Genomic DNA, 18,609 nt, shown 5'->3' with positions numbered 1-18,609 from the left:
GCCTTAATGTCAAAATAAGTCTTAATTACCTTCTCCGCTCCCCAGCCAGAACAGTGTTCATGCTTGCCCTGAATGAGCAAAGTGGCATGTTCATACTTCAGATGTAATAAATGATAAATGTGTTTAGCTTGGTGACACCTTTCTAAACCTACATAATTTACAATAGAAGAAAATGTATAGAAAATAGCAAAGGCAATAAAAATGGTACAGAATAACGTTCTTCACTTCCAACATTCTTGCTCACCCATTCCTGAGAGCAGGGGCAGACTGACAACTCATGGGGCCCCCGGGCAGTAGGAGATTATGCGACCTCTGGGCAACAGGAGATTATGGGGCCCCCGGGCAATAGGAGATTATGGGGCCCCCGGGCAATAGGAGATTATGGGGCCACATAGTATACACACACACACACACACATACAGTATATATACACAGTATACACACAATATACACACACAGTATACACATACACACACTGAAAAGGTACTGGAGAGGCGGGGCAGCTATAATATTGGGATTTTTTTTAAAACGCCGATTTTTACATACTGTCCCTGGTTTTACTGAGGCTGGCAACCCTGATGGGGGCCCCCTAGTGGCATGGGGCCCTCGGGCAGTGCCCAAATGCCCAAATGGTCAGTCCGCCCCTGCCTGAGAGCATGTATATTTATAAAGAGGCTATGATGACGATGGTTATGTGTGCTTGACTTCAGGAAATGTGATCAACAGCCCAGCGAAACAGGATTTTGACATCAGCAGACAGAATGCCACCATCAAATTAATAAAATGATGACATATCTATTAAACAACATTTTGTCTAGTCGATTTTTTTGCAGGCAATAATACAATGTTTCATTTTAAAGTGACACGTTCTATTCATCTTGTCCAGTACAGTAAATCTGTAATTGGGATTCTCAGTGAGGTAGGATTCCTAGCTGAATCAGTCGTTCCCGAACAGAAGCTGAAGCCAGGTCGATGGGACGTTGACCAAAATTGTCCTCTGGTTTGTATAGACTTGCTCCTCCTTTTACTAGTTCAAGTAGTGTGTCCACAAATCCTTCACGAATGGCATCATGAGCTGGGCATGTGCCAGTTGAGGGGTCAGGGATTAAAGGGTCTGCTCCATGTTCAATAAGTAGTCGTGCAATTTGTGGGCATCCCATCTTCATCACCTTTATTTGTGATTCAGCAATAGGAGGTGGGGGAATTGTGGAGAAAGAGGGAGAGGAAAGAAATAGAGAGATTAATTCAGTCATTTCTACTCCTGGCAAATAAACATTATTATTTATATACATATTTATCATCTTTTCAAAGGTCAAACATCTTTACTGAAAATAAAAGTCCTCTCTAATAACTGATATAGATTCTAAAGGGCAAAGACTGTCTAAGAATTCTAAGTAGTTCTGTAGTTGGTGCGTTCTTTCATAGCTTCTATTAAAGATCCAATCTAGTTGAATTTAGGTTCAAAATGTAAAAAATTTAAGTCGCAACAGTTTTGGTACCATATTTTTGGGGGCAAAGACAGAAGAAATTCACCATATAAACATAACTACTCAAAATCTAGAAAAATAAAGTCCCCCCCCCCCCCCACTAAAAAAATTGAAAATGAAAGGAGGCACTATTTTCACCTAGCCTCTAATGCCGCGTACACACGGTCGTTTTTTGTGATGAAATAAAACAACGTTTTTTATCATGAAACAAAACAACGTTTTTCAAACTTCATTTTAAAAAACGACGTTGCCTACACACACCATCGTTTTTTCAAAATGCTCTAGCAAAGCGCGGTTACGTCCAGCACGTACGACGGCACTCTGTTCCATTCAAGCTTGCGTCATAACTTGCTTCTGAGCATGCGCGGGTTTAAAAACGTTGTTTTAAACGTTGTTTTACCCACACACTATAATTTTTTCTGACACAAAAAACGACATCTTGAAAAACGACATAAAAAATTGAAGAATGTTCAAATTTTTTTTGTTGTTTTTCAGAAGACATAAAACGACGTTTTCCCCACACACGGTCATTTTAAATGACGTTTTTAAAAATGTCGTTTTTTTTCATCACAAAAAACGACCGTGTGTACGCGGCATAACTTTTAGGCTTGAAGGGAACCCCTTAAATGCTGCCCTCAAACTCTTGACCAGTGCTGCAGAAAATCACATATATTCCACAGTGCATCCCACCACAAACCAACAATAATAGCGTGTAAAGCACCATGGCACAATCTGTGGGGAGATCAATGGGGGCACTGGTGAATGCTCACTCCCGAGACCCGCTCTATGCATCCATTAGACTCATAGAACCCTGTCCCCCGCTCTCTTCTCATTGTATCACTGGTTGTAAGATTGACAGCAGTGGAAGCCAATGGCTCCTGCTGTTTTCTTAGCCACTGATGTGAGGGACAGCGCTGGATCGAGATGGGGCTCAGGTGAGTATTGGGGGGAGAGCAACACACAGAAGATTTGTTATATTCGTGCATAGAATGCATGAAGTTAAAAAAAAAAATTACAACCACTTTAAAGTAAGAATGCAAAAAATATACAGTACATTTCTGCAGTAGATACACATTTCATGAATGTAGAACAAGCCGAGTGCAGCTCCAGGTGAATTATCAAATCCTCCTTGCTGCGAATGTAACTCAAGGGTGCTACGGAGCTCGTCTGTAAGACCATGGAAAAAAAAAAAAAGTCTGGAATTTGCTGCACGCCTCAATATCTTTATAATAGTATAAATCACATCACAGGCATAACAAGAACAATAAAAGGTAACTGTTTAATGCTAAATACAGCGCTTACTCAAACCTTCTGTATCTCACTCATACTATGTTATATAGGCATGTGACAAAAGTGAAAATAAATCAATGAATTGATTGGAGGTTGCCTCCCACTGATCCCAGTGTGAATCCAACCCAACTCATATCCTCAGATCTTATGTGTCATGCCACAAATGCAATAATTATTAAGATTCCTCGGTCAACAAATCACATATATTCCACAGCTCGTCCCACCAGCTTGCGCATCACCACCACAAACCAACAATAATAGCGTGCAGGCCCGTCAGAACAGGACAGGCAAAGCAAGCAACTGCTTGGGGCCCCGAGCTGGCCTGGGGCCCCAGCAGAGCGCCGCGCCGCCGCTTCCTATAAATCAGCCCGTCGTCACTAAATGTCACTTCTGCCCGGTCTGCAGCTGTTTGTTTGCTGGGACCGCGGGTTTCCCCCAGTGTATGTGCGCCCGCTCCTCACCGCAGATGAAAAGCTCGCACAGCCGCGAGTAGGGGCGTGACATCATGTGTGCGACCCGCCCCCTGCTGCTTGCAAAACCCAGTGTTCTGACGAGAAGACACCTGGTCCTGACTCAGTTCTTGCTAGTAGGGGCGTGACGTCACGTGTGCGTCCCGCCCCCTGCTACTCGTGGTTCCCGGGTCCTGGCTCTCCTTATCTTGCAGATTCTGCCCCTTCTGTTGTGTCCTCATTCAAGGTATGTGGCCAGGGCCGGCCTTTGGGGTGTGCGGACAGTGCGATCGCACAGGGCGCCATAGCAACATGGGCGCCTAGCAACCGCACACTCGCACAGATTCTTTTATAATCGCCCGCGTCCTAAGTAGTGGGCGGGGGGCGTGCCGCACCGGGTGCCACACACTGGGAGTGTCGGGCTGGCGCCCCCCCGCGACTGAAGAGGACTTTGCCGGGTGGCATCATGGGGGGTGCAAGCCGCACCTGAGTGAGCAGTCGGCACACCCGGGACCTGGCCGCAGTGATCCCCCTTCTCTGTGGCAGCTCCGCAGGGTCTGAGTCTCGGCTGCCTGTGACTGTCTCACAGTCACGCAGCCGAGCAGTGAAGCCGCCTCCCCCTTGTCTGTACTGTGCTGTGTGTGCAGCACGTGTCAAGCAGGTTATGTGAGCCTGCTTTACGGGTCTGAGGGGGGGGGGTTATTGTAGGGGGGTTTGCACTGTAGGGGTGGATCTGTATTGTGGGGGGTTCTGTATTGTAGGGGGGGTGTTCTGTATTGTGGGGGGGTCTTTATTGTAGGGGGGTCTGCACTGTAGGGGTGGATCTATATTGTAGAGGGGGTTCTGTATTGTAAGGAGGGGTCTGTATTTTACGGGGAGGGGTCTGTACTGTAGGGAGGTCTGCATAACATGCAGGGGGTCCAGAACTGTTAGGGGGGTGTCTGTGTAACATACAGGTGTCTGGGGCTGTGTAATGTAAAGGGGTCCAGAGGTGCAGGGTGTTGTGTAATGTAAAGGGGTCCAGTGGTGCAAGGTGCTTTGTAATTTAAAGGGGCCCAGTGGTGTAGGGTGCTGTGTAATGTAAGGGGGGTCCAGTGATGCAGGGTGATGTGTAATGTGCAGGGTGCTGTGTAATGTAACAGGGTCCAGAGGTACAGGGTGCTTTGTAATGTTAAGGGGCCCAGAGGTGCAGGGTGCTGTGTAATGTAAGGGGCCCAGTGGTGCAAGGTGCTGTGTAGTGTAAAGGGGTCCAGAGGTGCAGGGTGCTGTGTAATGTAAAGGGGCCCAGAGGTGCAGGGTGCTGTGTAATGTAAGGGGCCCAGTGGTGCAAGGTGCTGTGTAGTGTAAAGGGGTCCAGAGGTGCAGCGTGCTGTGTAATGTGCAGAGTGCTGTGTAATGTAAAGGGGTCCAAAGGTGCAGGGCGCTGTGTAATGTAAGGGGGCCCAGACGTGTAGGGTGCTGTGTAATGTAACGGGGTCCAGAGGTGCAGGGTGCTGTGTAATGTAAGGGGTCCAGTGGTGCAGGGGGCTGTGTAACATAAAGGGGTCCAGAGGTGCTGTGTAATGTAAAGGGGTCCAGAGGTGCAGGGGGCTGTGTAATGTAAGGGGTCCAGAGGTGCAGGGTGCTGTGTAATGTAAAGGGGCCCAGAGGTGCAGGGTGCTGTGTAATGTAAAGGGGCCCAGAGGTGCAGGGTGCTGTGTAATGTAAAGGGGTCCCGAGGTGCAGGGTGCTGTGTAATTTAAAGGGGGTCCCGAGGTGCAGGGTGCTGTGTAATTTAAAGGGGGTCCAGAGGTGCAGAGTGCTGTGTAATGTAAAGGCGTCCAGAGGTGCGGTGCTATGTAATGTAAAGGGATTCAGAGGTGCAGGGTGCTGTGTAATGTAAAGGGGCCCAGAGGTGCAGGGTGCTGTGTAATGTAAAGGGGTCCAGAGGTGCAGAGTGCTGTGTAATGTAAAGGGGCCCAGAGGTGCAGGGTAATGTAAATCGGTCCAGTGGTGCAGGGTGCTGTGTTATATAAAGGGATCCATTGGTGCAGGGTGCTGTGTAATATAAAGGGGTCCATTGGTGCAGTTGTGGAGAGGGGTACACAGTAGTGACAGAGATATTGAAGGATGCAGGGGGCACAGTGGGGTGTTTTTACATTTTTTCTGGGGGCAGATATAGGATCCGCCCCGGGTGCCAAATGCTCTAGGTATGCCTGGCAGGCCACAGGCGGATTCTGCCAGAAAGACGGCTTGGGCGGCTGTCTTTGCCTTGCTATGAGGAGCAGGAGCTCAAATACTAAGGTGCTGTGTAGTGTAAAGGGGTCCAGAGGTGCAGCGTGCTGTGTAATGTGCAGAGTGCTGTGTAATGTAAAGGGGTCCAAAGGTGCAGGGCGCTGTGTAATGTAAGGGGGCCCAGAGGTGTAGGGTGCTGTGTAATGTAACAGGGTCCAGAGGTGCAGGGTGCTGTGTAATGTAAGGGGTCCAGTGGTGCAGGGGGCTGTGTAACATAAAGGGGTCCAGAGGTGCTGTGTAATGTAAAGGGGTCCAGAGGTGCAGGGGGCTGTGTAATGTAAAGGGGCCCAGAGGTGCAGGGTGCTGTGTAATGTAAAGGGGTCCCGAGGTGCAGGGTGCTGTGTAATTTAAAGGGGGTCCAGAGGTGCAGAGTGCTGTGTAATGTAAAGGCGTCCAGAGGTGCGGTGCTATGTAATGTAAAGGGATTCAGAGGTGCAGGGTGCTGTGTAATGTAAAGGGGCCCAGAGGTGCAGGGTGCTGTGTAATGTAAAGGGGTCCAGAGGTGCAGAGTGCTGTGTAATGTAAAGGGGCCCAGAGGTGCTGTGTAATGTAAAGGGGTCCAGAGGTGCGGGGGGCTGTGTAATGTAAAGGGGTCCAGAGGTGAAGGGTGCTGTGTAATGTAGAGAGGTCCATTGGTGCAGTTGTGGAGAGGGGGTACACAGTAGTGACAGAGAGATAGAAGGATGCAGGGGGCACAGTGGGGTGTTTTTACATTTTACAGGGGGGGGGGCAGATATAGGATCCGCCCCGGGTGCCAAATGCTCTAGGTACACCTGGCAGGCCACAGGCGGATTCTGCCGGAAAGACGGCATGGCGGCTGTCCTTGCCTTGCTATGAGGAGCTCATATGCCATGCGCACTGAGAAGACAAAGGAGGGCAAGAATCCACAGAAGCAGGCAGCAGATGTAAAAACTTTTTTCTGTAAGTAAATTCTTTTTTTATAAATGCAGTGTACTGCTTAATGTCTGTATTGTATTTTCTTATTTAAATAGGGTGTTTCTAAAAGGAACAGTAAATTCAAAAGTTAAAAAATACTTTATTGTAATTATGTTTGATATTTGATAGTCAATTTACAGGTAGTGGTATTATACCATGTGATTTACTTTATATGTGGCGTTATTATAGTGTGTGATATGCAGTATATGTGGTGTTATTATACTGTGTGATTTATAATATAGGTGGCGTTATTATAGCATGTGATTTATAGTATATGTGGCGTTATTATACCGTGTGATTTGCAGTATAGGTGGTGTTATTATACCGTGTGATTTATAGTATAGGTGGCGTTATTATAGCGTGTGATATGCAGTATAGGTGGTGTTATTATACCGTGTGATTTATAGTATAGGTGGCGTTATTATAGCGTGTGATATGCAGTATAGGTGGTGTTATTATACCGTGTGATTTATAGTATAGGTGGCGTTATTATAGCGTGTGATATGCAGTATAGGTGGTGTTATTATACCGTGTGATTTATAGTATAGGTGGCGTTATTATACCGTGTGATTTATAGTATAGGTGGCGTTATTATAGCATGTGATGTACAGTATATGTGGCGTTATTATAGCGTGTTATACACAGTATATGTGGCATTATTATAGCGTGTTATTTGCAGTATAGGTGGCGTTATTATACCATGTGAATAAAAGTTGTATTTTTATCATAGCTTGTAATCTGTTTTTTGGGAACTTAACGGAATGGAAGGCTTTAAAATGAGTCGGTATCGGAGAAATGGGTGTGGACACTGAAAGGGAGTGGTTACTGAGGGGCATGGTCACTAGGGGGCGCTGTAAAGCTTTCTCACACAGGGCGCCTGAAGGCCTAAGGCCGGCCCTGTATGTGGCACATGGATTAAAAGCTCAGCAGGCCCACGTCAGCGGCTGCTCGCCTGCAGCTGCTATTGTGCTATTGTGTGTTTGTTAGAAATTGTGTGATCTTCTCACAAAGCTGATTAATGTTCATCCACCTAAACTACAAAAATCCGTCCACTGGTCACAAGACTCCATGCTCTGGCTCTCCAAACATGCGTGTTAATGTTTTGCTGGTTGTTATTTTCCTGTACAATCTTAGTGCCAAATTGGAAGAAGCACTGGACTGAAGACAGGATGGTATGGAGGGGGGTAAAAAGAATATAGAGAGGGGGAGGGGGAGTAAAAAAACATGGGGAGGGGGGCTTTGCGTGTGTGCATGCAGGGGGGTTGGGGGGCCTCCATGTCCATTTTGCTTGGGGCCCCCAAATTCATTCAAACGGCCCTGATAGCGTGTAAAGCACCATGGCACAACCTGTGGGGAGATGACCTGTGGGAAAGCAGAACAAAGGTCCCAACAGGCTTTGTAAGCCAATGAAGGCTCTTCATATACTTTTGGTGATCAACTAAAGCAATGTAACAAATATTTAAACATATCAAAACAAATAATACAATTCAGTATTAGAATCTCGGACTTCCAGTGTATCTTCCTTAAGAAGTTGCTGTCATAGGTAAGTCGGGATGGTCTGTACATGTAAGTAGCGTATTAAAAAGAAATCTATACCATGTTGAATTGTGTTACACTATGAAGACATACGGTACATACCATAATTCTTTTCATAGTATACATATTACATCATGTAAAAATGCCTCTGCGTCAGCCTGCACAAACATCCTATAACACGATACAACATGCAGAGATATCTCGACAAAAACTAAGGCCAAATAGACTTCATAATTTATTCATAAACATGTATAAGATACCACTCAAAATTTAAACCCTCTGGAATAGGAGGAGTAAATCACCTCCTCTTTTAGGAGTGACAACCTTCTCTACAGCTTGGATACAAATAACTATTGTATTTCCCTCATGGAATTCATTAACCACTTGCTGACCAGGCCTTTTCTGGAACTTTTTGTGTACAATTAAAATTTGTATTTTTTGCTAGAAAATTACTTAGAACCCCCAAACATTATATATATATATATATATATATATATATATATATATATATATATATATATATATATATATATATATATATATATATATATATATATATATATATTTATATTTATATGTATATAATGTTTGTGGGATTCTAAATAATTATATATATAGCATAGGAGTGCACACAGGGGGTGCCAGGTATGCCTGGGCACACCCTAATCACCCCATGTGCATTAGCATTATCCAGGAACAGCACCAGGTGGGTGGTTGGGGATGCCAGTGGCCAGTGTAAATGCCCCCATTATATTAAAGACTAGGTTCAACAGTAGGAACACGTTACACCTGTATTTAGGGAGTAATGTAATATGCTCCCAATCAACTATCTCCCACCACCAGAGCTTCCTTTATGTGACAGCAGGCAGAATTCATTTGTGTTTGAGATGTTTAAGATTTGGGGTGCATACCCTAATGCAATAGGCTGCGCACACCTATGATATGTATATTTAGCAGAGACTCTAGTCTAGAGAATAAAATTGTAAGTATTGCAAAATTTTATGTCACACTGTATTTGCCCAAGGTCTTTCAAACGCAATTTGTTTGGGAAAAAATACACTTTAAAGGAGTGTTCCACTCATTTTTAATGTTTATTAAAAGTCAGCAGCTACAAAAAATGTAGCTGCTGGCTTTTAATAAACATACACTCACCTGCTCCACGTTCCAGCGACACGACGGCCAGGGCTTCGCTCCTCTCCCCCTCTCCGGCCGGCATCTTCATTTTAAGTGTGGGCACCCGGCCGTGACAGCTTTCGGCTTCACGGCCAGGCACCCACTGCGCATGCGCGAACACCGCTGTGCCATTTGATTGGACAGGCGATCGCCTGGGACCTGTCACGTGTCCCAGGCGATCGCCTACAGGAAGGGGCTGCCAAAAGGCGATTAGACTATTCGCCTTTGCAGCCCCTCGGCGGAAGGAGAAAGTGGGACAGGAAGTCCCACTCCTCCTGAAGCCCCCACTCCCCCCCCAAAAAATTACATGCCAAATGTGGCATGTAAGGGGGCGAGGAGTGGATTAAGCGGAAGTTCCACTTTTGGGTGGAACTCTGCTTTAATTAATAATAAAAAAAAACACAATAGTTACCCCAATGTTTTTGTATAATGTGAAAGATGATGTTACACTCAGATACCCAACATGCCATGCTTTAAAATTGAGCATGCTCATGGAAGGGCACCAAACTTTGGTACTTAAAAATCTCCATAGGCGACACTTTTTTTTACAGGTTAACTGTTTAGAGTTACATAGGAGATCTTGCACTAGAATGGTTGCTCTTGCTCTAATGATCGCGGCAATACCTCACATGTGTGGTTTGAACACTGTTTACATATGCAGGAGCGACTTTGGTATGCGTCCGTTCTGCTCATTAGCATGGAGGAATAGGGCGCTTTAAAATAAAAATACAATTTCTTATTTATTTTTCATTTTTTTATTTTTACACCGTCCCTTTATTTTTTTAATTATTTTGATTTCTCTTACAAAGAATGTAAGCATCACTTGTTATAGAAATAAGCATGACAGGTCCTCTTTATTTTTTTTATTTTTTTTTATTTTTTTTGCCCAAGAACCAGAAGTGACATCAGAAGTCGCTCCGGTCCTCCAAGGGCATAGAGCCGAGTGGGGGCCATCTTGCCCTCATTCGACATCCTGCCAAGCAAATTACCACATCAGATCGCTTCCGGTTATACCACTGACGGCTCTGGTACGCTCAGAATCAACCAGGAAGCGTTGGGGGGCACCTATCCCGCATCTAAAAATGATCCCGCGGTGAGTCTCCCACTGCACCACTTTTATCAGATGCTGAATCGCCCATAGTAAAATACGATACCAGGGTTATAGCAGTTACATAGTTACATAGTAGGCAAGGTTGAAAAGACACAAGTCCACCCTGTCAGTATTACATTATATATCCCTATATGTTGTGGTCGTTCAGGTGCCTATCTAATATTTTTTTGAAATCATCGATGTTCCCCGCTGAAACCACTGCCTGTGGAAGAGAATTCCACATCCTAACCACTCTTACAGTAAAGAACCATCTACGCAGTTTAAGGTTAAACCGCTTTTTTTTAAATTTTAGTGAATGGCTGCATGTCTTATTAAATTTCCTTTCGCAGAAAAGCTTTATCTCTAATGTGGGGTCACCAGTACGGTATTTGTACATTGAAATCATATCCCCTCTCAAGTGTCTCTTCTCCAGAGAGAATAAGTTCAGTGCTTGTAACCTTTCCTCATAACTAATATCCTCCAGTCCCTTTATTAGTTTTGGTGCCCTTCTCTGGACTCTCTCCAGTTCCAACACATCCTTCCTGAGGACTGGAGCCCAGAACTGGACAGCATACTCCAGGTGAGGCCGGACCAGAGTCTTGTGGAGCGGGAGAATTATAATTTTATCTCTTGAGTTAATACTCTTTTTAATGCATGCCAGCATTCTGTTTGCTTTGATTGCAGTAACTTGGCATTGCATGCCTTTGCTGAGCCTGTCATCTACTAGGACCCCCCAGGTCCTTTTTCATCCTTGATTCCCCCAGAGGCTCCTCCCCTAGTTAGTAGATTGCATTAATATTTTTGTCACCCAAATGCATTATTTTACATATTTCTACATTAAACCTCATTTGCCACGTAGTTGCCCACCCCATTAATTTGTTCAGATCTTCTTGCAAAGTTCCCACATCCAATGGAGAAATTGTTGCCCTGCTACTGATATTGTCCGCAAATACAGAGATTGAGCTTTTTATCTCATCCTCCAGGTCATTTATTAATAAATAAATAGGATTGGTCCCAGGACAGAACCCTTGCGGGACCCCACTTACCACCCCGGGACCATTCCGAGTACTCCCCACTTATCACTACCCTCTGAACTCACCCCTGTAGCCAGTTCCCAATCCATGTACTCACCCTATGGTCCAAGCCAACGGACCTTACTTTGTACAGTATACAGTATAGATCTGCCCTCCAAAAATACAATTCCAGCTTCCTCACTGCCAAGCAGACTTATTTCATCACTTTCATTAAAAACTTATCATCCCATCCCTGTCAACTCTTCTCTACCTTCTCTACTCTCTCCTTCGACCTCGACTGCCTCCACTCATTAACTCACTTACTGCCCAGGAGATCGGCAATCACTTCAAACAGAAGATTGAAGCAATTTGCGAGGAGATCGCTACTGTTCAGATACCCTCCTTGCTTTACACCTCATGCCAACAGGTACAATCATTACTTCCCTCTTTTAACTCCACAACTATAGACGAGGTTGCTAAATTACTTGCTAATGTACATCTTACCACCTGCCCTCTGGATCATGTTCCCTCGCAAATGCTACATTCACCCTCTGGCTCTATTATACACTTTCTTACCCACATCTTTAATCTCTCCCTCTGTTCTGTCGTCTTTGAGATATGCACTAGTCAGGCCCATACTTAAAAAGCCCTCACTGGACCCATCCAATCTTAACAACCTACGCCCCATCTCCTTGCTCCCCTTTTTATCCCCTTTTTATCCAAACTCCTTGAACGTCTAGTCTACAACTGACTGAGCATCCACCTTGCTGATAATAGCCTTTTGTTTGTCTCTGAGGCTTGGTTCACACTGGGGCAACTTGTCAGGTGACTTAGTCATCTGACAAGTCGTGCTCCATTCAGCGCAATGGAACCGTTCTAATTTGAGCGACTCAAGTCGCTCTGACTTAGAAAACGGCTACTTGGGGGCAACTTCGGAGTGGCTTGCATTGACTTCTATTAGAGAAGTCTGGTGACTTTGAAGCCGCCCCAGTGTGAACGGAGTCTAAAAGCCTCTGCCTGTAGACTCCTATAAATGCTTATACAGTATTAGGTAGATTCACAAACATTGCCCTAACTTTAGGGCGGCCTAGCCTAGCCTGTTTAGGCTACACCGCCGTAAATTAGTTAGGCTAGTAGTGATTCACAAACCACTTACCTGCTAATCTACGGCGGTGTAGCCTAAAACGAGCGGGCGTAAGGGCGCCTAATTCAAATGACTTGGAGGGGGGCGTGTTGTATGGAAATGAGGCTTGACCTTACGTTTTTTGACGTTTTTTGACACTGCGCATGCGCCGGGAGACTACATTTCCCAGTGCGCATTGTGGCTAAGTAGGCCGTACGGGCCTATTGATTTTGACGCGGACGTAAACGACGTAACTCCCGATTCGCGGACGACTTACGCAAACGACGTAAAAAATTCGAACCTCGCGGCGGGAACGGCGGCCATACTTTAACATTGTTATTCCACCTCATAGGTGGAATAACTTTAGGCCGCCTAAGGCCTTACGGAAACGACGTAATGCGACGGTGTAGGCCTGGTGTACGTTCGTGAATCGGCGTATCCCCTCATTTACATAATCTACACCGGCCGCAATGGAAGCGCCATCTAGCGCCCATCAAAAACATTGCAAGCTAAGATAGAACGGCGCAAGCCGGCCTATCTTAGCTTTGTTTAAGTGTATCTCTGTTTGAGAATACACTTAAACAAACGCTGGCGTAGATTCAGAGTTAGGTCGGCTTATCTACTGATAAGCGGCCTAACTCTTTGTGAATCTACCTATTAGTGCATAGAAATGATAGACACATAGGCTAACATGCAACTGCATTAAAAGCATCCAGTATGTATGAAGTCTAAAGCCTAGTACGCACCACTAGTTTTTTTTTTTCAACCCAATGGATTGAAGGAAAAAAAAAATACTGACAGCTCAGTTGCAATCCAATGTTAGTACAGCGATCTCCTCTGCTGTTCTATTGTGTTGTGAGAGGGGGACGGTCTCCCCATCAGAACAATCCAGTCAGTGCTCTTAGCCATTGGCTGAGAGTGTTAATCAGGAGGCAGTCGGCAGACCTTTTTCTATCATGGGCCTTCGAATGGCTTCTGTTGGACTGGCTGCCATATACACGGGCTAAATGCGGCCTACATTCCGACCATGTGTACTAGGCTTAGGGCTGAAAGTATATTATCACAACAAAAAGAAAATGACAGATCTTACTTTACCAAACCTTAAAGGGGTTGTAAAGGAATTATTTTTTCATAATAAGCATCCTTTACCTGCAGACATTCCTCTTTTCACTTCCTCATTGTTCGTTTTTGATCAGAAGTTGCTCTATTTCTTCTCTGTTCTGTTCACTTCCTGCTTGTCTGATTGTTACTGACCACCGTGAGTGGAGGCTTTACTGCGGTGGTCAGTGACGTGCTCGCCCCCTCCTGGGAACTACATCTGTGTGGCAGGAGGTGTGAATTACTGGGCGTGCCGCAATTCATACCGGGAAATTTAGTTTTTACATGAACGAGCGCCGCAAACCAGGAAGTGAATGAGAGAACAGAAACTAGAACGCGGGAGCCGGGAGGTGATATAGATGAAGGAATTTAATAGGTATTTACTCGTTTTTTAACAGAATCATTACACTATTCTGTCTGTCTGTCTACCTTGCAGATATTAATTTTAGGCAAAACTATTTTTTCCTTTACAACTCCTTTAAGGCCCCGTTCAAACCTGAACGATTTTCTGCTTGAAGCTTGTAGCTCTAAAACACTCAACAACCCAAATCCCATTAATTTCAATGTCTCTAGTTCACATAAGAGCGTTATGTCTCCTTAAGCAAAACGCCTGAAGCTCAAAAAAGTAATGAGCTTATTTTTGGCAGATTACAAGTGTTTTTGGCCTCATTGATTTCAATAGACATTTCTGACTTGAGCAGAAAAACACTTGTAAAAGGCTCAAATGACAGCTCTACACCCCTAATTTCCTCTCGCTCTCCTTCCCCCTAGTGCTTTCTGTTGGCTAAACAAAAACGGCTAAAGCTGTAAACTGCTTGTAATACACTTCTAAATCATTTTAGAAAAGCTAGTAAAAAGCTGCATTTGTCTAATAAGAAAATTGTTGCTTAACCAAGTGATCGTTTGTAGGTGACAGGTTCATAGAACATTTCATTGACTAAAATTAATGTTTTGTATATTTGTGGCAATTCTATGGGATGATTCGGGTACAAGGACAATAAAATTATCAAAAAGTGTAAGAAGTTTCAAGGTGCATTTCTTCCACATGTCGGTAATGTAATGTATGCAAACACTTTATCATGTCTCCTGGTCCTATTATTATTTGGCAGCAAATAGTTCATAGTTCCTGGCAGTGGCGTCACTAGGGTTGGTGTCCCCCGGTGTGAAAAAAAATGGTGTCACCCCCCACCAACTATAGTTCCCCACATTATAGACCCCCCTCCTCTAACTACAAACCCCCTCCCGCAGTATAGATCCCCTCCCTCAGTACAGACCCCCCCACTAAGTACAGACCCCCCTCCATCAATATAGACCCCCTCAGTATAAACCTCCTCCTCAATACAGACACCCCCACCTCAGAGCAGACTGCTCCATCAGTACAGACACCCCCATCTCAGTGCAGACCCCCCATCAGTACAGACACCCCCACCTCAGTGCAGACCCCCCTCAGTGCAGACCCCCCTCAGTGCAGACCTCCCTTAGTGCAGACCCCCCAGCAATACAGACACCCCCTCAATGCAGACCCCCCTCAGTTACAGACACCCCCCTCAGTGCAGACCCCCCATCAGTACAGACAACAGACCCCCCAGTGCAGACCCCCTCAGTGCAGACCCCCCTCAGTTACAGACACCCCCCTCAAGGCAGACCCCCCTCAGTTACAGACACCCCCTCAGTGCAGACCCCCCTCAGTTACAGATACCCCCCTCAGTGCAGACCCCCCAGCAGTACAGACCCCCCTCAGTACAGACACCCCCCTCAGTTAGTCAGTTTGAATGAAGACACAAATCCATCTAATTCAACCAGTAAATTATGCATTTTATTTCCCGATTATTACTGTAAATATTAAATTAATGTAAATTTTTGGGGTGTGTTCACATCTGTAACATTAGGGGAACATCATAATAACTTCTTTTGATCATGGTTTGATCATTTGTTAGTAGCGGCAGCTGGTTAAAAACAAGGGACAGGGAAACAGTTTGTAATAAACCTTTACATTTTTTCTTTGCAATCATTTTCTTTTACTGTCTACAGAGGTGGTGTGATGAGGATTTTATTTTTGAAGAAGGATCTTAATTAAACCATGTACTGTAACATCTGCATGATAATGCTGAGCGGAGAAGGGGATTTCCTGAAATAAATTATGAACAAGCCATTTGTTGTTGCAACACTTTAAAGCAAACCTTCACAGACAACCCTGTCCATATGAACTACTTAGTATTTGAACCATTTTCCATATCAGCCAACAAGTTCTGCTCCAGTCTCCCCGGAGACCTGGTTATTCCCCTTATTTTCCTTTCCGCACAATTGTAGGAGCTGAAACCAGGCTATAATTACAGACTACACTTTAAAGGCACTGATCTCCCTTCCATCATAGTCTTGCATCAGTGCTCTGCAAATTCCACAATGCCTGGAAATGACTTTATATGTGTGTGGGCCAGGATTTTTCTGTTTATTTTTTTTTTTTTTTTTTTTTTCCACGTCAGACATAACCACAGCAAGAGACCTGCTCATGATTTTATTCATAATTCCGTCTCTATTTCAGGTATAGCATCATTTGTGGTGGTTTATTTTATTTTATTTTTTTTTTTTTTTTGCTTGATTCTATATTTGTTATTCTGCTATTTGCATATTGCTTAATAGTTTTTTTTTTTTTTATTTATTATAAACATAGCTTCTTTCAGCCCTTTAACAATTTAAACGGGCTAAGGCGTTCCTCATATATACTCGGTCCAACATGCTATCATTACGTGATAACGTGGCGCAGCACCCCATCCTCGTCCCTCCCCTCCCCCCCCCCCCCCCCCCACTACCCTTCCCACCCCTCCCGGACCATCTCCCGACTCCACCTAGTATTTTGATTTCCTGTAATGCTGCATTCTTATTCCTCTCTCATATTTTCTGCGTATTTCCGAGACTTTTTTAAATCAATCCATGTTTCCCAAATATCCTTATTTCCTGCCTGTTTCTTTTCGACACCGTATTTTACTTTCTCCCTCCTATAAGTACCCTCTACAGAGTCAAACCACTCCCATATTTGCGGGCTTACCGGGTTTCTCCATTTTAGGGGTATCAATCGTTTCGCGGAGTTCAACAAATGCGGAATTAGTGATCCCCTATATTCGTTCACTGGCATTTCTCCCCCGTGAAAGAGGACTATCCAAGGGTTATTTTCCAATTCTTTTTTAGTTATCTCCTTTATCAAGGCCAAAACTTTTCCCCAGAACGTTTTGATTTTTACGCAGTCCCACCACAGGTGGGCCATCGTTCCTCTTGCCTCACATCCTCTCCAACATTCCTCTGACTCCCCTACTCCGAATTTGGCCATTTTATCTGGGGTATTGTACCATCCTGTCAGACACTTGAAGTTCATCTCGGCGGTTTTTACATCAACCGCCGAAGTATGAGTCAAATTAAGGATTCTCCCTATTGTCGTCTTCCCCCTTGGAACTCCTAGGTCTCCCTCCCATTTCTGTATGTAGTTTAGCGTATCCGACTCGTCTATTTTCTGCAAATATTTATATACTTTGGAGATATTTCCTTTTGAGCTTTCGGTACTGCACATCTGTTCCAGTATAGTGTACTCCTCTCGTGACCTTAATGGGTGTGGGAGGCACTTAACGAATGACACCAACTGAAGGTATCTCCACTCGCTGAGTGCCTCCATTTCAATCCTGATTTCGTGTAGGGCCATAATTTTGCCCTCTAGTGTTATGTCTTTTAACTGTGTTCTATTTTTAATCCACTTACCACCTACCGCTTTAGTCCCAGGTGCAAAATATTCGTTTTCTTTCAAATCTATAAGGGGTGAGTTGAATTTAGTTTTTAATTGTTTGTGTAATCGATCCCATATCCTTAAAGCGTTATGTGTACTTGCGTGTGTTGACGTGTGTAGGGTTCTAAAATGTGGGGGGTTCCAGATTAATCTCCCTAACTGTGCCCTCGCTAAAGTGCATTCAATACTTATCCACCTTTTATCCTGTGACTCTTTAGCCCATTCTATGACCCGTGTGAGGACCGAAGCGTTATAGTATAATCTAATGTCAGGTACAGCCAGGCCGCCTTTTTTCTTAGTTCGTTTTAGAGTTTGGGCAGAGACTCTGTGTTTTTTATTGTTCCATATGTATTTCATTAGAAGGGAGTTAATTATTTTGATATATGACGGGGGCAAATAAATTGGGACCATTTGGAATTTATACAAAATTTTGGGGATAAGTACCATTTTTACCACATTTATCCTCCCAAACCACGATATTGGTCTATTGTATATAGTTTTAATTTCTCTTTTAATCTCGTCGAGAAGGGCTGATTTTTCTGTTTATAATAAAAAACAAAATCATGTATTTGTGACATACATTGTGCATGAATAATGACATCTTCATCCAGCTGGATCCTGCCAGGCAGAATAAAGGCTGGGTTGATGCTGGCATCACACTGCTCTAAGCAGCCCACACTACCCAAAACCACTAAAAATATCAAATTTTTCCTATCTCCTAGTTTTTCCATACTTCAATCTCTCTCGTTAGTTCTAGTGCCCCATGAAGGAAATACCACTAGTTCTAGAGTCCACTATTTAATTTATCAATTATATTATAATTATGAATGTTCTAAATCTGAAATGAGTATAATACTGTAAAAAATCTAAAAAGTAATAATAATAATAATAATAATAATAATAATAATAATCTAAAAAGTAGTTTAACTACAATTCTACAGCCAAAAAAATGCTTGTGAAACATATCACATTGAATCATACTGAAATGTATTATTACATTGAAGCATATGGCTGATAATAAAATCTTCCTTCATCCTTCAAACCCCCACCCATCCTGTAATCTATTGGTGCAGCTGCATGGGTTAATGCTACTAATGGGCTGTCACAGGCTCTCATCAAAAGAGACTGACTATGTTTACCTTTTCTGTCCAGCTGCTTCGTTCATAGAAGCCGTTTAACACCTATAGTAATGTTTTTCCCCCATTTGCACAGAATGTATGTGTATGCAATTTCACTGGGCAAATCTGCTATGAAAATTTGTTATACAGTAACTATACCCTAGCATAATGCAGACACCGTGGCACCAGCCATTTGGCCAAACCCTGATTCTTGAGTTCCTCATGAGGCAAACAGCGCAGAAGACAAAAT

General features: G+C 44.1%; 1 protein-coding gene across 1 annotated transcript in view; it reads right to left on the bottom strand.

Annotated features, from left to right (window-relative positions):
- Positions 1-629: 629 nt before the first annotated feature.
- LOC120945069 (cyclin-dependent kinase 4 inhibitor B-like) overlaps positions 630-18,609 on the bottom strand; it is a 43,946-nt gene continuing 25,966 nt past the window's right edge. The window contains exon 2 of the mRNA XM_040358934.1: positions 630-1,169. Coding sequence (XP_040214868.1) covers positions 912-1,169 — 258 coding nt within the window. The 3' untranslated portion in view covers positions 630-911. The remainder of the gene's footprint in view (positions 1,170-18,609) is intronic.

The sequence above is a fragment of the Rana temporaria genome, chromosome 1, assembly GCF_905171775.1.
Source record: "Rana temporaria chromosome 1, aRanTem1.1, whole genome shotgun sequence".
NCBI lineage: Eukaryota > Metazoa > Chordata > Amphibia > Anura > Ranidae > Rana > Rana temporaria.
This window is presented reverse-complemented; position numbering and strand designations above follow the sequence as displayed.